Source organism: Lethenteron reissneri, chromosome 21, assembly GCF_015708825.2.
Source record: "Lethenteron reissneri isolate LAM-NWPU_2019-01 chromosome 21, ASM1570882v1, whole genome shotgun sequence".
Lineage (NCBI taxonomy): Eukaryota > Metazoa > Chordata > Hyperoartia > Petromyzontiformes > Petromyzontidae > Lethenteron > Lethenteron reissneri.
In genome coordinates, this window is record NC_083799.1 from 12,389,759 (window position 1) to 12,411,210 (window position 21,452).

The 21,452-nt window shown below is 53.3% G+C and overlaps 1 protein-coding gene across 3 annotated transcripts in view; it reads right to left on the reverse strand.

Moving 5' to 3' along the window:
* Positions 1 to 20,145, reverse strand: part of LOC133345249 (vasoactive intestinal polypeptide receptor 1-like) — a 46,549-nt gene extending 26,404 nt beyond the window's left edge. Inside the window, exons 1-3 of one of the 3 annotated variants that reach the window (XM_061555842.1) lie at positions 19,522 to 20,145; positions 17,421 to 17,525; positions 3,583 to 3,684 (exon numbers count right to left, since the gene is read on the reverse strand). In XM_061555842.1, coding sequence (XP_061411826.1) covers positions 3,583 to 3,684; positions 17,421 to 17,517 — 199 coding nt within the window. In that variant the 5' untranslated portion in view covers positions 17,518 to 17,525; positions 19,522 to 20,145. Of the gene's footprint in view, positions 1 to 3,582; positions 3,685 to 17,420; positions 17,558 to 19,521 lie in introns of all 3 variants that reach the window. The other 2 variants (XM_061555841.1, XM_061555843.1) reach the window with 2 other exon arrangements.
* Positions 20,146 to 21,452: the final 1,307 nt, after the last annotated feature.

Genomic DNA, 21,452 nt, shown 5'->3' on the forward strand with positions numbered 1-21,452 from the left:
TTCAACCACGAGCCTCCCCCATTCGATTGCTCACGAAGAGCTGAGTAAAACACTCATCCCACGGGGAAGCTAAGCGCGCAATTCCAGTAGCGCACAGAACGCGTTCAAAGAGGACTTTAACGTTGTAATTGCTATTGCGTTTCGTATACGCGGCAAAGTCTCAAGACTCGTTTAGTCAGGAGAGTCCTCCCGCATTGCGATGTTTGGCCTGTTCCGTAGAAAAAAGCGAGGGGGTTTGGCTTCGTGTGGGAGGAAAAAAAAGCCACGGTGCATTCGGGGGGGGGGAGGGGGAGGTGTCACTTGAATAACAAGTTCTGTTTGGACGGAGCTCACGAACCGACCTTGCTATGCTGCGACTTCCTATGCTTGAACCCGGCAGCGCTGACCTACAACACGTGGTATTCCCTGATAGTCTCTTCTCTCATCCAAGTGTTCACCAGGCTCCAACCTGCTAAGCTTGAGAGAGTCACGTTCAGGGTGACTTGGTCATGAATGACGAGTGGCGGGGGACGTTTAGGAGAGGGAGTGGGGGAGCGGGTAGGTTAGAGTGTTTCGTGAGTTTTCTGCTTTGGTGGTCAATGTTGAGTTGATAACTGATCTTGCACATCTTAGCGCCTTGTATTGTTTTTCTTCTTCTTCTTCTTGCTTTAAAGGTCTCTAACCTTAGATGCATTGCTACAGAAGGATACTGCATCTAAGCTGGACCCAAAGAGTGACCAACGTAGAAGCATAAAAAAGGTTGCATACAGAAGAAGAGCTGGTGATGCAGGCAGTGATGGGAAGGAAACTGGCACTATTTGGACACATGTGTCGGATGGACAACAACAGGATAATTAAACGTGTGCTGTTCGGAAAAATACAAGGAACTGGAAAGAGAGGAAGACTTAACAGAGAATCGCTTGACGACGACGACTTAAGCGATTGTTGCCAGAACAAGGTGGCACTACTTGAGCACACTGCCACAATACAGAGAGGAACGTGGAAACAAATGGATCGTGATGATGAACCCGAGATGAGATTTACTTGTGGAGGCTACTGAATGCCCAAGAGGGTACGACAGCATCGGAGATGGAGCAATCGGATCAGCTGTCGCGCAGGAGCGAGATGGATTGTGGCTTCATGAGGCCGTGAGTGATGGCGAGCGCGTGCGAAGAGGCCTTACTTCACCCAGCAGTGGATAGGCAGCGTCTAATGATGATGATTGATGATTCTGATGATGATTAAGGCTGACAAGGTCCTTTAGGGTTGGTGTGGTCAGGGCCACCCATAGGCCACATTTGTTTCCTTAGTGTAGCTGCTGCTGCTGCTGATAATGCTGTTGTTGTTGATGATGAAACTGCTACTGATAATATTGATGACAAAACTGCTGCTGCTGCTGCTACCGATGATTTACTGAAAAGGCATTACATTCAGTAATGCATTTTTAATGGCAATATTAAAGCAGGAGCACTAACGTTTTGCCACCTCAGGCGGGCGGTACCAATTTCTGGTCTGATTAATTGACTTTGTGCTGTGGAGGGTAGGATGGATGAGGGAGGGTGCGGGTGGGTGGGTGGAGGGGTGGGGGGGGGCGTCTGAGGACATCATAGCTAATCGAACCGTGGTGACAGATCAAGCTCGCAGTGTCGGTTCGTGTCTGGAGGCTGGGGAGGAAATGCACAGGTGGAGTTTGTTACCCACAAATAACTGGAGGCATGCGAAATGGCTGCTCAACTAAGCCTGCCGCCACGTTTCTTGGAGGCTCATCATGAGGTGGGCGGGCAGCCCCTCCCACTACCCAGGTAGCCCCACCCATTACCCAGGTAGCCCCACCCATTACCCGGGTAGCCCCTCCCACTACCCAGGTAGCCCCTCCCACTACCCAGGTAGCCCCGCCCACTACCCAAGTAGCCCCACCCACTACTCAGGTAGCCCCTCCCACTACCCAGGTAGCCCCTCCCACTACCCAGGTAGCCCCTCCCACTACCCAGGTAGCCCCTCCCACTACCCGGGTAGCCCCTCCCACTACCCAGGTAGCCCCTCCCACTACGCAGGTAGCCCCGCCCACTACCCAGGTAGCCCCTCCCACTACCCAGGTAGCCCCACCCACTACCCGGGTAGCCCCTCCCACTACCCAGGTAGCCCCACCCACTACTCAGGTAGCCCCTCCCACTACCCAGGTAGCCCCGCCCACTACTCAGGTAGCCCCTCCCACTACCCAGGTAGCCCCACCCACTACCCGGGTAGCCCCGCCCACTACCCAGGTAGCCCCTCCCACTACCCAGGTAGCCCCACCCACTACCCGGGTAGCCCCGCCCACTACGCAGGTAGCCCCTCCCACTACCCAGGTAGCCCCACCCACTACCCGGGTAGCCCCGCCCACTACCCATGTAGCCCCTCCCACTACCCAGGTAGCCCCACCCACTACCCAGGTAGCCCCGCCCACTACCCAGGTAGCCCCGCCCACTACTCAGGTAGCCCCTCCCACTACCCAGGTAGCCCCACCCACTACCCAGGTAGCCCCACCCACTACCCAGGTAGCCCCTCCCACTACCCAGGTAGCCCCACCCACTACCCAGGTAGCCCCGCCCACTACGCAGGTAGCCCCGCCCACTAACCAGGTAGCCCCGCCCACTACCCGGGTAGCCCCGCCCACTACCCAGGTAGCCCCGCCCACTACGCAGGTAGCCCCTCCCACTACCCAGGTAGCCCCACCCACTACCCGGGTAGCCCCGCCCACTACCCAGGTAGCCCCTCCCACTACCCAGGTAGCCCCGCCCACTACCCAGGTAGCCCCGCCCACTACCCAGGTAGCCCCTCCCACTACCCAGGTAGCCCCACCCACTACCCGGGTAGCCCCGCCCACTACCCAGGTAGCCCCTCCCACTACCCAGGTAGCCCCTCCCACTACCCAGGTAGCCCCACCCACTACCCAGGTAGCCCCACCCACTACCCAGGTAGCCCCGCCCACTACGCAGGTAGCCCCGCCCACTACGCAGGTAGCCCCGCCCACTACCCAGGTAGCCCCGCCCACTACCCAGGTAGCCCCGCCCACTACGCAGGTAGCCCCGCCCACTACCCAGGTAGCCCCACCCACTACCCAGGTAGCCCCGCCCACTACGCAGGTAGCCCCGCCCACTACGCAGGTAGCCCCGCCCACTACCCAGGTAGCCCCGCCCACTACCCAGGTAGCCCCGCCCACTACCCAGGTAGCCCCTCCCACTACCCAGGTAGCCCCGCCCATTACCCAGGTAGCCCCGCCCATTACCCGGGTAGCCCCGCCCATTACCCTGGTAGCCCCGCCCATTACCCAGGTAGCCCCGCCCACTACTCAAGTAGCCCCGCCCATACAGGTAACCCCGCCCACCCAAGTAGCCCCGCCCACCCAGGTAACTCCGCCCACTGTTCGGATAGCCCCACCCTTTAGCCCGCTTCGTGAGTCGACTATGGATGGAGCCAGACGTATTAGAACCGGCGACAAAATCTTGACTTTCAAAACAGATCTTCGTCGGGGGAAGGTAGCAGCAGTCTTTCTGAAGCCACCGGGGGGGGGGACTGTCCCGGACGAACCGGGACGTAGTGGTAACCTCATGCGCGCCGCACCCCTCTTTGTGAAGATGGGGATGTCGGGGCAAGTGAGGTTCACCGACTCGCCCAGCGCTGCTGGCGGCAGGCATATCAATCGGTCCCACTCTCCAGGGCAGCCTGTGGGGCAAAGGGGGCGGAGGGGGGGTGGAGGGGGGGGCGGAAGGGGGGCGGAGGAGGCGGAGGGGGGGCGGAGGGGGTGGGGGGGGGGACAAAACGTCAAGCGGCCAGCAACACACAGCGCCATCATTAAATGTGCAGTCGTATCTTCTTGGTTGCGTTGTGGCCGAAACGTCGTGAGAATTATTTTATTATGTTTTATTTTTAATTATTTTATTACTTCCCTTATACGTGACTTTACCGAAAGAACCAAGAAGATGAATCCCTGCAGTCACGAAAGCTTTAAGTCGAAATGTGCAGTCGTGGTTGTTAGGAGTTATTATTGGAAGCTTGTAACAGCACACATGGTCACCGCCTCCAGGCACCCCTCATTCCGCACCCCTCCCCTGTGTGTATGCACGTAGAACTTCTTTCGCACCGTACGTAGCCAACCGCGTAAATCTTCCCGAAGAACAGCAGCTGCCAGGCGGGGAAGCGATGTGTTCAGCAGAACCGAGCGCGTGATTTACCCTCGGCGTTTTACGATGGCGATTTGCGTTGATATCGAGGGAGTCTAAATTGCGAGCCCGTTTTCACGGCAATCCTGCAACTCACGAAGCGGTCGCCTCCAATGTACGCAGCGCCTCGCCACGCCGTGCGGCTCGCGGGGGATGTTTGACCATACTTCACCACTTTGCTCCGCGTGGGTTGGTGAAGTCTGGTCGCGTAGACGTTGGAGCATTTTTAAATCCTTTATATTAAGTTCACTTGCTTGCTTGCTTAGGACCGTGCAAATCTTTCGGTCGTTTTTTAACCCACTTCCCGTGATCCAATCCAGCTGACATTTTTCACACAGACTCGTTGTGCGTGACAATTAATGTTCGTGAAAATTTTTTTCCAAAATTTTACACTTTTTAGGACAAAAATATTATATTTAATTACCAATTGCTTAATGCTGCCATGCAATTATCTGACCCATAGGTGGCAGCCATCTCAAGCCAGAGGACGAGAGGACTCTAGCCGCCACGCATATAAAGGATTTATAGTGAAAAACTTTGTTTTTAAGGGTTTTACTTGTTATTGGTTTTACTTATTTATCCAGGAGAGACACACTTCGTCGTAGGACTATTATTTAAAAAAAGGGTCCTGCTGCCAATTTTTTTTTAATGAAATATGTTTTCACTCCAATAACGATGATGAGTGTTTGTTATACACGTGGGGGATGAAACCGGAGCACCTGGAGAAAACGCATGTGCGCGCGACGGAGCAAAACTCTATCCCCGTACAGATGGAAACATGTGGCGATTAGTCCACTCGCTGTACGGCCTTCTCCTGGAGAGCCTGGGAACGGCTCCTCCTCGATGTCCACGGGAAGGGAGTTTCACACCATCAGTGCGGTAATCCACCAACCCTCGCTGCTTCCTCCACAGTGCTGGATCACAGGCAGTCAGCCATCACCGCCTACACCACGTGTTCATAATGTATGGCGATCACCAGGCTCAAGCCAGCTTAGCTTCCGACATCTGAAGAGATGGGGCGCATTGCAGGCATTGTCATCACAGGCCTTCCCAATAACAGCAGCTGGTAAACACAGCGTATGAGTGACGTGAGATGTGTGAGTAAGAGGAATCAAGGCTCATTGGATTCCTCCAGTCTAAAAAAACCGATTATGTTGATATGTGTTGATATGTGTCATTCACGGGCTTGATACTAATGTAAAAGCTGCAATTTTCAGTTACAAATCAAACTGTGGAATGTATGTAGCGTATAAATGACACTGCATCTCAAGACCCTGTACGAAAACAGTGGGCAGGCATTTTCACTTTTTTAGAGAGGGTCAGGCACTGCTGTAGTCAGAAGAGATGATGCGGGTCTTGAGCCGGAGTTTAACGGTGGCTGGGAGACGCAGAGGGTGGGGGGGGTAGCGAGCAATAGGGGCAGCAGACGAGAACCAATGACGTCCCACTGAGTGAAGACGCCTCCTGGAAGGACACTGTTCAGGAGGGTCCTGCACTGGGAATGTTTGGCCAGATCCATTACTGAGCGTGGGCGAGTGCACCCGATTCTTCCCGAAAGACGCATAGGGTGCAGGAATTAATTTGCTAACTTGTCCAGTACATCAAGCAAGCATCAACCATGTCCACTTAATTCAAAGTTTCCATGCGAATTAAACTTCACTTGACAAACGCGAGTCTCTACTAATGCGGTGTTGTTCACTAGTTTTCAGAGGGGGGGGCCCACTTTCGCCAACGAGACATCATCGTTGGTGAGGGCCGCTGCACGTTTGACACCATTGGGGGGTTTGACAGCAGCACGATGATGGGGAGCCGCACGAGATGCCACCAGGGGCCGCGACAGTGACCCCGGGGGTCTTGCAATAGCACCGCTCTCATTGGCACAACGCTGCCGGCCGACGCTGTGGACAGCAGAGTACCGTGCAGCTTGCCCCCATTGATATTCTGTGATTCTACGCTCCCCATGTTCGCAAAACCCGCATTTATTTATTGAGTTCCGTGCTTGAGGCCGGGACTCCAAAGAGTTGGAGCTCTCCGCTGATTGGATTATTTGCTTCTCGCGGGGTGGTGGAAGGGGGTTTGTGACGAGAGGTGCGACGGGAACCCCCAAGACTCCCATTGACCAGCGTGGTGAAGTATGGTCATATGAGCCCTCCACGTCCCGCACGGCGTTGGAAGTCGAACTGCCCCAGCAGTGGATTGGCAAAGGGGCTTGGACGTGTGCTGTGCGTGGGAGCAAGGGCGCGGGGCAACGAGACACGGCCAGAGAAGCGGCTACAAAGTCCACGCCGGCGTTTCAGCTCCCCCGGGTGATAGCAACGCGTTGCCTGTGGGTTCAACGAGTCGTGGAATGCACACGCAGTGGATTCATCATCAGCGCTTTCTCACACGGAGACCCACGCACTCCCACACAGAGACACACACACTCGCACCCATACACTCACATTAAGACCCGCAGACTCACACAGAGATACACACTCACATAGAAACCCACATACTCACACAGCGACCCACACACTCCACACAGAGACACACACACTCGCACCCATACGCTCACATAAAGACCCACAGACTCGCACAGAGATACACACTCACATAGAAACCCACATACTCGCATAGAGACCCATATACGCACATACTCATATAGAGATCCGTACAAACACACAGGGCGCCATATACTCACACATAAAATCATAGACTCAAACATGGACTCATAGACTCAAATATAAACCCATAGACTCACACATAAATCCATACACGCACACATACACTCATAGACTCACACATCAACTGATACAATCACACACAAACCCATAGACTCACACATAAACCCATAGACTCATACAACCCACAGTCCATTATCATCACCGGCATCATTATTTGCACTTCCAGCATCGTCACAAGTAGCATCATCGTCGTCGTCATCATCATCATCAAATATTGGCTTGAAATTCAAATTAGCGGTGAATCGCACGCACGCATCACCCGATACGGGATAATCCGGGGCGGTCGTCTCGGTGTCATGGCTCATGATTGATTCTCGACTGCACTTGTCACCGTCAATGTTTAACGTTGACTTGATTCTCTAGCTGAGGCAATGCATTACGTAAACGCGTGTACAGCAGTACCGTGTCCGTATTAACGTGTCCGTGTCAGCTTACGTCGAATGTTAATGCTGCGCCTGCTCTTTGGAGAGTTATGATCACGTAATCAATATCCGGCCTCCCAAAGGTCAATTTCCGTTAGTGTATCTTTTTTCGCAAGCACGTGTGGACACTTACAACAACCAAATATTCTAAACGCATGCCTCTAAACGTGAAAGGAATCCACACGACCACGGGGAGAACACGCAAACTCCAAATATAAAGACGTTAGGGCCGGGATCGAACCCACAACCTCCTGTATACCAGGCGAGGTAGTTAACATCTCGCCACCGTAGCAGGAAACCGAATATCCCTGGGGAAAACCTCCCATAGATACGAGAGGAGTGACCCTAAACACCACCGTGTCCCGGCCACACCTGGACACCCCACGCCTACAACACCTGGCAAGCCGCAGCCACTAACAAGGCTCAAAACCCGCTTAGATTTCTGAGATAAAACGCAATTGCGCACAGGCAGGGCGATTAGGCCACTGTGATAATCATCATCGCCATTGCTAATTTGGAGTGGAGCGGTGGCGCAGTGGTTAGCAAACCGTGTTATGAACACGGCAACCTAAGTTCGATTCCCAGCCACGGCTAATCCCACCACCACCACCGCCGCCGCCATCTCTTGGCCACACCTCGCCGCCCAACCCACATCTACAATGCCTGGCAAGCCCCAGTGGTCAATAATGCAGCCACTAACCAGGCTCCGTCTTGCTTAGCTTCCGAGATCACACTCGATCCTCCGCGCCTTTTAAGACGAAACCGCTCTGCCCGCTCGACGCCGCCGTCGTTCGTGGTGCAACAAAGCGCAGAGAACAACAACAGCATTGCTGGTGATTTAGTTTCGTTCACGATAGGTTGAATTAAACGAAACCAAAAAAAAGTAACCCGTAAAAACAAAGTTTTTCACTATAAATCCTTTATATGGGCCACAACCCAGCTCACATTGGTCTTTGAAACGGGCGGCTAGAGTCCTCTCGTCCTCTGGCTTGAGATGGCTGCCACCTATGGGTCAGATGATTGCCTGCCACCATTAAGCAATTGGTAATTAAATATAAAAAAAATCCTAAAATGTTGAAAATTTTGGAAAACATTTTTTACGAAAATAAATTGTCACGCACAACGAGTCTGTGTGCAAAATGTCAGCTCGATTGGATCACGGGAAGTGGGTTAAAAAAACGACCGAAAGATTTGCACGGTCGTAAGCGCGCAAGCAAGCAAGCAAGTGAACTTAATATAAAGGATTTAAAAAGATGCAGAGATTCAAAGGCAATTAGCAAAACGCAGTTAAACTATAACTACAATAACCCCCCCCCCCTCTGGTCTTCGCACATGCTTGGCTAACATTGATTACATCACCATTGATAATTGTTTTTTTACCCTTCTATCTGGCAACAAAACTGACACCTTTTTTTATACAAGGAGTCATGTTTGCATAGACCACAATACCTGCAGTCATAATGCAAACAAAAAACATAACTCTGATGATATATGCACTGTCATTGAAGTTGATTGGTCCACACCCTAGACATCTTTCCTTAGAGCCTAGTCTCACATGGGTTGGACCAGATGACGCCAAAAGGCGCACAACTCAAAGACAATGCACCATCAGAGTATGAGAGCTCGGGATAAAGCATTTACACCATTGGAACCTCATTTGCCAGTAAAAAAATATGAGAATTGTTTTTTTTACTCTTCTATCTGGCAACAAAACTGACACCTTTTTTTTACAAGGAGTCATGTTTGCATAGACCACAATACCTGCAGCCATAATGCAAAAAAAGTTTTCAGTTTTGTTGCCAGATAGAAGGGTAAAAAACCAATTATCATATTTTTTACTGGCAAATGATGTTCCAATGGTGTAGATACATCACCATTGTTCGATTAAAGACCGGAAGAGGAGGACTTCTTCACATTTCGGCTCGTCGCCTGATGAAGCTGGTTGTTGTAATCACGAACGAAACTTCACAGTACTCGAGTTGTTCATGTTGTGTGTTTACTCTCCAACACACACCGGTGGTGCTGACATAGTTCCCAATTGGTTTACGCGACCAACCTTACTAATTGGCTGTGTCGGGTGGTGGCGGGTTTAACGACACATTCATTTTGACGCGATCTAACTCCAAACAAACTTCTATATTATGGAAGTCCTAATTTGTTTGTAACCTGCTGTATACCTGCTTTGTTTGTGTACACGTAGCCCTCTCTGCGTGTGTGATGCGGCCCTCTAAACTACTTTGGTGAAAGACAAAACATGAAAAAGTGTCTAATTCTTATTCTTTGTATGCTAAACGGAACTAACGACACCCCCCCCTTTCCCAGCACCCCCCTTTCTTCCCACTCCCCCCTCGTCCCACTCCCCCCTCTTCCCACTCCCCTCCCCCCCTCCCGCCACCCTGCCCCTCTCCTACCCCCCGTCTCCAGCCACCCCCCTCTACCCCTCCTCTCTCCCGCCCCTCTCCAGCCACCCCCCTCTCCCACCCTCCCTCTCCCACCACCTCCCCCTTTCCCACCAAACCCCCCTCTCCCACTAACCCCCCCAATACCACCATCCCACTCTACCCCCCCCCCCTTCTCCCACCCCACCTCTCCCACCCCACCTCTCCCCCCCCTCCCACCACCCCCCTCTCCCACCCCACCCCTCTCCCACCACCCCCCCTCTCCCACCCCACCCCTCTCCCACCACCCCACCTCTCCCACCCCGCCCCTCTCCCTCCACCCCACCTCTCCCCCCCCTCCCACCACCCACCTCTCCCACCCCGCCCCTCTCCCACCACCCCCCCCTCTCCCGCGACCCTCCCTCTCCCACCCCGCCCCTCTCCCACCACCCCCCTCTCCCACCCCGCCCCTCTCCCACCACCCCCCCTCTCCCACCCCACCCCTCTCCCACCACCCCCCCTCTCCCACCCCACCCCTCTCCCACCACCCCACCTCTCCCACCCCGCCCCTCTCCCTCCACCCCACCTCTCCCCCCCCTCCCACCACCCACCTCTCCCACCCCGCCCCTCTCCCACCACCCCCCTCTCCCACCACCCCCTCTCCCACCACCCCCCCCTCCAGCCCCCCCCTCCACAATCTTCCCGCTCCCAATCGAAGACGCCCGATGGCGACACCGGTGTGCGGCGAAGCGTGGACGATCGCTCTTCTCCGTCTTCTTCTTACGTACGGCTGCTGCTGCTGCTGCTGTTAGGTGCACAGCAAACGACTCGCACTGTCACGTGCAGGCGGTCTCAAGCCAGAAGACGGCCGCGTCAGGAGTTGTAGCAGGCGGAGCGTATCGTCGCTGTGACGTCACCTCCTCGGTGTTTGTGGATCGGGGCATTGCGTCGTCACGCGTTGCACGGTCTCTGCTCTGGGTGACCGCAGTCGCACACCGCTGGAGGGTTTTACATGTTCCGTTTGTGCGACAAGCAAGGCCGTAGCCGTAGCCATGGAGTCAACATTGGCGGGGACCAAATCTTCTAGGGTGTCTGGGGGTCCCAACCCGTAAAAATATCTAAGTTGAACATTTTTCTGTCTAAAATATAAAAAAATTCACTAATACATGGGATGGACTTTTTTTACATCAATGTCTAATAGTGTATTGTATTACATTGCTCTGTTTTTACTTTTTTATTTTACCATTTCTTGTTTTATTGTATGTAATGGCAGAGATTAGGGATTAATAAAGTACAACCACAATCATATAAACATAAATCTACGCATTGATTTATATGAAGACAAGTCCAGATATTGTGGCCAAGGTTTAGCAAATTATTGTTTTTATTTACATAGCATAGCAATTTTTTTTAGCAATATATTTATTGGGGGGGGGGGGGGGCATTTTGACCATATTTGAATATTGGCGACAAGCGTGTGGTTTAGGGTGGACCATGAGCTTCGTGGGAGACCAAACGGTCGGTGGCAGAGAGTGGTGGCGTGCTCGATCGTGAAAGTCGCTTCTCGGTTCCCTTCGATGCTTTATGTATTTTTGGAGGAACAAACGTGCATTGCGTAATGCATAAAGACAAAGGTAAAGACCCCCCACCACCACCATAACCACCATAACCACCATAAGCACCACCCTATAGCCTTCACAGACTTGTTGGAGCAAGTTGCCTTGAGCGAGCATCTGTGAAGGCTGGGCACGACACACGAGGAGGGGGGGGGTGGCAAGTAGGAGATGTCACGCTCGAGCCGACCGCTGTTGTAATGTTTACGCACCTCCCACCACACCAGGTATTCGTTTAAGGCTGAGTCGACCTTCGTGAAAACCCAGGGCCGGTTCAGATATTCAACGCTGATGGGCACTGAGCTCGCGGTTCCCCGGGTTCGTAGCACAGCGTTGCGAGCCAATTACACTTTGTGCTTCAAACAAAGACAAAGATCCCCCGTATAGCCCGACACAGACTATTGGGGCAAGTGCTGTTAGTGAGTAGCACCTATGAAGGCCGGCACGGCGCACAAGGTGGCCAACGCCACGCCCGGCCGCCTTTGTCCTCCCCAGTGGTGATGTTTACACAGCGCATCAGGTACTCATTTGAGGCTGAGTCGACCTAGGGGATGCCCATTACCGATTCAGATTATCGTCGCTCTTATTGGCGTTGAGCGGCAATCGAACTCGTACTGCCGGGGTCGTAGCGCAGTGCGCTAACAGCTACACGACTGCTCCCAACACGCGCAAATAAACACACACACAACCCGCACTGCAATACAGCCCCTCAATAGAACCACGGCTTGATGAAGGCATTGCCCCACGCGGTGTCGTTTGAACGTACTTCGTTTGACCATACATCAGAACGGGCTCAGATTTCAGGGTTATTGTCACTTGCACAATGATGCTAGTTTAGTTAGTTGGCCTCGAGCAGGAATTGAACTCCCGGAAAAGCTGGGTTCATCGTGCAGTGCTCTAACCACATCGCCATCGCACCGTGCCTGGGCTAAAACGGCAAGGGCAATTGGTACTCGTCACCAAGCCGAGTCTGGGATTCGAGGAGCCAGGTGGGATGTCTCCCACGGACGGGAAGATCCAGGGGCACGAGGAAGGGGCGAGCCTTTGAGCGTGCGGGTCGCTCTGCGCCGACGATTTCTACCCACAAGCCTCTGCTTTCCACGGACACCCGAGGTTCAACAGCGGATTATACTGGTAGGAACGAAGTGAACCAGCCTACAATAGATTATATCGTCCGTCCGTCCGTCCGATGTCCGATTAGGTGTAGCAACATCGCCCCCTACTGCAAACACTTGGCAGGACCCTACAAAAAACTTTAGACTCAGTGAGGCTTTCCTGGCTAAACAAGTGTAACATTCCCTGAGAATTCCCTGAGATAGTTTTTAATTAAAACATTTAAATAAAAAATTAACTCACAGCGGCCTAAAGCCTACAGCTAGGCCTAAAGCCTAGAACTTGGCCTCAAACTCTCCCTTCGTATCGTATTTGTTCGTTCCTACCAGCCCACCCCGCAGGGACCTGTTAACAGGCACTGCCTACATACACAAACAACGGCATGCACAGACCTGTACGCGCAATACGATGTGGATTTACACAGCGAATAGACGCGACTGCGTAACAAGACACTGCGCAAGAAATCGCGAGAAGATGTATATATAAGAGAGACGAACAACGCGCATGTCCTCTGGACGTGTCCCTCCCTCCCTCCAAGCGCCCAGTCAGCCAGGCAGCTCGGCAGCCAGCCAAACCTCGTGAAAATATACTATACCTGTCTTAAGAACGAGGCGGTTGGGTTACAGGCAGAGGTGTGGGGGCAGGGAGGAGGGCGGGAGGCATTGAGCGTGGTAGTTAACAGACAGGGGAAGGCAGTCGACAGACAGCACGGACAGCAGGTGGAAGGCAACTCGCCATTCTGGCGACAGCGGAAGGGGAAATTACGAGTTTAGCCTCGAACAGGCGCGGTCCAAATGGAATGCGAATGTCAAATAAAGTCTCAGACGAGCCGACGCTACTCACGAGCCCAGCAAATATGAACAGGGCTGACACTGACGCGAGCGAGCGAGAGAGAGAGTGACCGAGAGAGTGAGCGAGAGAGTGAGCGAGAGGTGGGAGTTTACATAAAGCTAAGTAAAAAAAAAAATACGAAATGATGAACGAAGCAAAGTGCCGACTACACCGAGCATCTTCTTGTTTCCACTGATCGTAAAAAAAGAAAGTGAGCGAGCGAGTGAGTGAGCGAGAGAGTGAGCGAGAGGTGGGGGTTTACATAAAGCAAAGTTACTTTAAAAAAATTACGAAATGATTAACGAAGCAAAGTGCCGACTACACCGAGCATCTTCTTGTTTCCACTGATCGTAAAAAAAAGCAAGTGAGCGAGCGAGTGAGTGAGCGAGAGAGTGAGCGAGAGGTGGGGGTTTACATAAAGCCAAGTAAAAAAAAAGGAAATGATGAACGAAGCAAAGTGCCGACTACACCGAGCATCTTCTTGTTTCCACTGATCGTAAAAAAGAGAGGAGGAGCGAGGCCGAGATCGCAGGGCGTGCCCACGCTAGAGATCGCCACGCGCTGCTGCAGTGCGCAGCGCAGACGGAGAGCTGGTGGGCGAGACGCGATACGCAAACATCCCTGGCGTCTGGGACTTCTCAAAGTCGAGAGTCGAGTCCAGAGAATTCCTATTTGGGGTGGCGAGGGGAGGCGAGAAGGCGTCTGACGGAGTCATCGCCTTCCTTCTGCTCTCGATCTCTCTCGCTCTCTCTCTCTCTCTCTCCAAAGCGCGCTTCGCCCTGCGCGCGAACATTTACGCGTGCGCGAAACTGCCCTGTTGGTGTCACGACGGTCGTGTTAATGGGTGCACCACGGCAGAGTCGACCGGCAGGTCTCGCGTTGGCCTGCGTAGAAGAGTAGACCAAACACCCTCTCGACCGTACGCAAATAGTGTCAGTGAGTACTGCCAATGGTGATATTGATTCAGGAGAGTTTCACTCAATCGCGTGGCTCTTTCTCTGGACGGTCCGGCACTGGGATGTTTGAGACAATGCCGGTTTGCTCCACGTGGCAGGAAACATGATGACCCCAATAATGCCGCGACTCACACGAGGTCCGCGCAGACGGGTTCGCGGTCCACAATGCGATTCCGCTGCCGTCACGTGGCCGCGTAGTAGCAGCCCACGGGGGTTTGCGAATTTTAATAAATCCGTCCGCGATCCACTAACACTTTCGCCTCCAAGCGTGCGATATCAAAAACACCCACTGCAGGGCACAGACGTTCCCCCCGTCCAGATCGCGCCCGCGGGTCGACTTCCCACAGAAGGACGCGAGCGAGATCCTCCATGGGAAAGGTCGTGAGACTCAGTTGTGAGCTCCTGATGTATAAAAAACTATGAACTCGACGATTTTAATTTGAACGGGTAAGGCCGATTGACCTCTATAGCTCTAACTTAATTTGGAGCTTTCGTGACTGCAGGAATTATTCTTTGGTTCTTTCAGTAAAGCCACGTATCAAGATAAAATAATAAATTAGTATTTCATTTAATTTATTATTTTATCTTGATACTCTATAGCTCTCTTTCAGAAGCGAACCGGCCATCAGAAATTATTGCTCAACGAAACGGTTTATCACGTGCAAACTTATATTGGCCAAATACTCTAAACGCGTGGATGTTGATTCTAAACGTGGAGGGGAAAAAAGCGGAGGACCTGGAGAAAAATCCACGCCACCACGGGGAGAGAGAGACACTGCAAACTCCAAATTTACAGCAGGCTTCATGGTCGGGATCGAACCCACGACCTCCTGCATACCAGGCGAGGAAGGTAACATCTCATAGCCACCACGGCGCCTTACGTTACGTTAGCATAGTTATCAGAGTCCGATAGAAATCACATTAATCGATTCTTTAATCGTGACCCAGAATCTTACCAATTCAGCTAATTACCGGTTGAGTGAATCACCGGCACCGAACCCTGTCGCGTTTTCGATCTCGGTTCAGTTGCGAAGCGCGGGGCTTGCAGCCAAATAAGGCAAAGCGATAGCGGCACGGACAGCACGAGGAACAGCACAGCAGACACGGCGCAACAGGCGCACAGCAAAGACATCGTAGCACATACACAGGTCACCAACAACTACAGGGTCCCGTTCGCCGCTAAGTGGCGTGGACCCCACCACGGCGCATGTGCCAGGCAAGGTGCACTTCGAGGCCACGTGAAGTGTCTGTCGAAGGCTCGCTGGCCATGTGCCAATGAGTTGACTTGACTAAGATGACCGGCAAGAGAAAGACAAAGATCCCCCGTATAGCCTGTGACAGACTGTTGGGGCAAGTGCTGTTAGCGAGTAGCACCCAATGCTGGCCAGAACCGCGCACAAGAGGGTGGGTGGCCAGCACCACGCCCGGCCGCCTTTGTCTCCCCAATGGTGATGCTTATACAGCGCACCAGGTACTCATATAAGGCTGAGTGGACCTAGGGGAGGCACAGCACCGGTTCAAATAATCCTCACTGGTGTTGGCCGCGAGCGGGAATCGAACTCGGGTCGCCAGGATCGTAGCGCAGCGTGATAACCTATGCCTACTATGGCAAGACAAAGACAAAGACCCCCCATATAGCCTCAACAGACTGTAGGGGCAAGTGCTGTTAGCGAGCACCTATGAAGGCCGGCACGGCAAACGAGGGGGTGGGTGGCCAGCACCACGCGCGACCGCCTTTGTATTACTAGTGGCAATGTTTACACACAGGTACTCATTTAAGGCTGAGTCGACCTAGGGGAGGCCCGGGACCGGTTCAAATAATCGTCACTGGTGTTGGCCGTGAACGGGAATCGAACTGGGGTCGTCGGGTTCATAGCGCAGCGCGCCAACCGCTACACAGACATAGTTCAGCCGACACGATACAGCAGACACGATAACGGCACAGTGGTTCGCTCACAGCGTTATTATGAATCTGGCTACCCAAGTTCTTCCAAATTGGCCAATCCGCACTCACCAGCATAGTATGTTCAAACAGCCCCCTACCCCCTCCCCCCACCACCCCATGACCGAGACAGCACGGGGAGGGCTTCACCCAGCAGTGGATTCACACGGGACTCGTGCAATAGGAGCTTGGGAAGCAAAAACAAGAGACGATGATCATGGCAGGGGAGCAGTGCGGGTTGGAGGAGTAAGGGGGGTGTCGCGCGTGGCGTGCGTGGTGGTGTAAGTCGAGTCGGTTCAAGCAGCCGGGCAAGGGGGAGGCGACTTTATTATTTTATTTTTATTAATTTTAATTTCATTTTTTACCTACGTGACTTGACCGAAAGAACTAAGAGTATGAATCCTTGCAGTCACGAAAGCTTCAAATCTAGAATTAAGGGGGAGGCGACTTTGCGAGAGAGACGACGCTACTTGAGCGCGGCATTGACCAGGGGGGAGGGGGGGGCAAGATGGTCAATGTCCACGACGTTTGCGATGGCGTCGAGACGTGAAATCGATGAGAACGGCAGCGATAAAAGAGTGACAAGGACGCGCAGCGCGGTGTCCGTTTGTGTTGCGGAACAAATGGTGAAGGCACAGGCCCTGCAATGTCTCGCTCACACCCCTGCTAGCAGAAGAGTCCTCCAGTAGAAAGGGCTTTGGAGAGCTTCCTCTCGACTGTACTTTGCCATAGTCTTCCACAACGGCCAAACCTCTTGCAAGAGCTTGGACTAGGTGTGCGGGTATGTTGAACTTATTTCGTACCGTACGTAGCCAACACGTTACCCCGATCACACGCAACTCGCCGATTTGCCTACTAACTGTGGTGAACTCATTTATAAAGGCGGAGGGAGCGGGGTGCGGGGAGGGGAGGGAGGGAGGGTGCGTTCAAGATACTCGCATTATTGTTTCACCTGCAGCGCCAAGAGATCAAATCGAACCGGTGACCGATGTGCTATCGATCACACCGCGGGAGCAGCAGCAGCAGCAACAGCAATAGCACGTGATCTGTTCAGAATCAGAATAGTTATATATGCTGCAGAAATCCGATGAGCTATGAAGCTCTTTTTCAACAGGTGTCCAGTCGGGGCAGGTCAAAACGTTACAACAACAAACGATACAAAAACACAAACAAGCAAACAAACACACGTGAAGTCTTTTTCATGTAACAAGCATCGAAATTACTTGATCGAGCCGAGCGTTTGTTGAGCGCGTGTCCGTACCGTGCCCTCGAGTGGCGTTCCACTCGTGGCGCAGCTGCTGGAGGCACGACTCCATGGCCAGCTCCAGCATCAATTTCGTCTCGCACTCGGGGTACATGGCGACTGCTGCGGTGGGGTGTGGGGAGACACCGCAACCGCTACCGGGATGGTGAGCGGAGCGGAGCGCGGAAAAACTGAGCGGGCAGTGCGAACAACGGATGATGGTGGCGATGATGATGGTGGTGGTGGTGGTCATAAATGATGATTTTTATGATGATGGTCGTGAGACGGGGCAGAGAAAACAATGTAGCCGCAGATGATGGTGATGATGATGATGATGTGATCTTTTTACGGCTCAGAAAACTCAAAGCATATAGCACTCAGGAGCGCAGATGATGATGATTGTGAGAAGGAGCAGAGAGCAGTAGGGACCACATATGATGGCGATGGTGATGATGTGATCTTTTTACAGCTCAGAAAACTCAGAGCAGATAGCATTCTGGAACGCAGATAATGATGATGATGGTGGTGAGAAAGAGCAGAGAGCACAATGAATCGCAGATGATGGCGATGGCAGCGACGATGATGATGATGTGATCTTCTTACGGCTGATGTTGATATTAAGCAACAGCTGTAATTTTACATGGAGGTGGTTGAACCAGACGATTGCGTCCGGAATAGAGGAATGCATCGCTGTGATGGTGCCTCCTTCATTTAGATCTCTACGTGAGTCTACGTGTCGCTCTGTGCGAGTCTACGAGTCTCAGTGTGACTCTATGAATCTCCGTCTTTCTCTGTCGTGTGATGGATGAGCAACAGATGTAATTTACATGGAGGGAGGGAGTTGATTGGGTCAGGGGTAGCGGAGTTGCGAATCATCGCTGTGACGATGCCTCATTCGCATTTGTGTCGTTGAACACAGTCGCATGCAGGATAGTTTTAAATTATAAATTTTTGCAGCAGCATCATTATCAATAAGTATCCGCATCATCATCATCATCATCACCAGGTATCCACATTATCATCACCAAGTATCCGCATTATCATCACCAAGTATCATCATCATCATCCAGTATCTTCATCATCATCATCAAGTATCCACATCGTAATCCGGCATCCGCATCTGCTGCTTCTGCCATGGTTTGTGCAGTGGATGCGGCGGTCCAGGGTTGTGTCCCAGCAGCTTGGCTACGATGATAACGATGCACGTATGTCGACTCTTTTCGCACCCCTACGTAGCCACCAACCGTGCTAATCGGAGGTGCAGGGGAAGTTTTCAATCCAGATTTAAAAGATGATGATCATAGGGCACACAGAAGCTCAGATGAAGATAACAGCTGTGATATTGAACACACAATTACATTAATTACCACTATTATTACGCTTATTTAACCAGGAAAGCCTCGCGGAGACTCACTACTCGATTTGAGGATGGTTTCGCCAAATAGTACATGGTGATGATGATCTTTTTAAAGGTTATCTTAATCATCTTTATTCGCCATGTAAATAATGCTACGTGTTGCCATCTATGGGTTGTGCAGCGCTACGGGCAGACGCAATTGATGCTTTTGCTAATAATACTTGAGTCGACAGATGATGACACGGATGATGATAAATTTGACAGTAGCACGCGGCATAGCAGACGATTATGATGAGTTTGATCCATGGAAAAGGTTGTCGCGTCATTCCTAGTAGTGGCCATATACAAACGGTACGAATGACATTTCGTCATCTCAGAGGGAAATGAGAGAGAGCAGCAGATGATGGTGAGAAAGAATGATGAAATGATGATCATGTTGAGCAGACATAACAGCAGATGATGATCACGGTAGTTATCATATGACCACGATGATGACCACGACGATGATGTTCAAAGTACGCGGAACAGCTGATGATGATGATGATGACTAAGAGCAGCAGCGCGCGTGACGCATGTCAGTACAGATAAGCAGAGAGCGCACAGACCAACGGCATGATCGTGGGGGGGGGGGGGGGGGCACACGCAGTACGCACGAGAAGGCAGTACACATTAGAGAACACGCATGGTCATGGTGACGATGACAATAGCCGTCACGGTGACGGTGACAATGATCGTATCGCCATATCGCAAGAAAACGCTCACCTCTGCAGTGCACTCGGCTCTCCCCGCGTCTCGCTCCTCTCCACGGGTACCTCTTCTCTCCACGGGTACCACTTTTCTGGCCGTCTATCTTTCGTCTCCACGCGTATCGCCCCCCCCGTGTACACAACGAACCGAGCTCACCACCCCGTGCACCACTCCCCTAGTTCATCACGATCCGATTTCAACTGCGCCCTTCCTTCAACGCTCCCCACTCTCCATATCTCAGCCCGATTACCACTCCCCCCCCCAGACGCTCGCGCGCCACTCCCTTTAAACACCACGAATGAGAGTTTGCCGCTCACCACCACTCCGCATCACTCCCCACCTGGTCCACCACTACCCTCCCCGTCAGCACGACTCCGTCTCTCTCCACGCGCGCGCCGCTGCCCCTCCACGTGTTCCACTGCTCACGTCCACCACCGCAACTCCCTCGACACCACTCGATCGACGCACGCCACCACTCTCAGTAAACACCACGATCCTAATTCACCCTCCCCCACACTCTCTCTCTCTCTCCCCACCGCGCTCGCTCGCTCGCTCTCTCTTCCCGAACACCACTTCCCCTCCACGTTCACCGCTCTACTTGAGCACCACTCTCTCTCGAATGACGCTCACTCTCCTCCCGCACGCACGCGAGCACGCCAGCCAGCCAGCCAGCCCGCCGGGGTTCACAGTCCGTCCGCCAGGGGGAGCAACTCTGCGCGGCTGATCTCACGAGCGGTGTGCAGGACACACACACACACACACGTGTACACCGGAGACCGTTCTGAGCGCGCTCGACTTTCCCGAGGAGAGAGGTGGGGTGGTGGTGGTGTAGGGGGGGGGGGCGAAGGAGACGGCGGGAGGGATCGAGATGAAATGCAAGAAGGAATACGAATGGAGAATGATGATGATGAAATGAAGGGGGCTGAATGACGATGAGAATTATGATGGAGACGTGGGGAGAAGTTGGAGAGCGGTGGGGACGTGGTTGAGTGAACGACAGACAAGGGAGCGTGGACCGAGAGCGCTCGATGTAGTCTTCGTGAGCAGAGAGACGCACAGATGGAGAGAGATACGCAGAGACAGACGGGAAGAGAAACACACGGGCACACACACATATATATATGCATAGATACACACACGGGGAAGCACAAATCGATACAGAGGGAGAGAGATCGGTGCACTGAAGTATATGTATGGAGAGAAACGCGCGGTGAGCAGCGAGCAGCCGCACGTCCCTGGCGCTCACGACCTCGGTTGCGTTTTCAAGATTCTCAGGGAGACAACGCGAGGGGAGCGGGAACCCGGACCCCGAGGGAGTGCGAGGTTTACAGAGCGGTCAGCTGCGTCAAATCCATCGGTCACTCTCCCCCCTCTCTCTCCCTCCCCCCTCTCGTCATTCCCCCCTCCCCCCTCTCCTCATCCCTCCCCCTCTCGCCATCCCTCCCTCCCCCTCTCGTCATCCCCCTCCCCCCCCTCGTCATCCCCCCTCCCCCCCTCCTCATCCCCCCTCTCCTCATCCCTCCCTCCCCCTCTCGCCATCCCTCCCTCCCCCTCTCGTCATCCCCCTCCCCCCTCCTCATCCCCCCTCCCCTCTCCTCATCCCTCCTCCCCCTCTCGCCATCCCTCCCTCCCCCCTCTCGTCAACCCCCTCCCCCTCTCGCCATCCCCCCTCCCCTCTCCTCATCCCTCCCTCCCCCCTCTCGTCAACCCCTCCCCCGCTCGCCATCCCCCCTCCCCCTCTCCTCATCCCTCCCTCCCCCTCTCGTCATCCCCCCCCCTCTCGCCATCCCTCCCTCCCCCTCTCGCCATCCTCCCTCCCCCTCTCGTCATCCCCCTCCCCCCCTCGTCATCCCCCCTCCCCCCCTCCTCATCCCCCCTCTCCTCATCCCTCCCTCCCCCTCTCCTCATCCCCCCTCCCCCCCTCCTCATCCCCCCTCCCCCTCTCC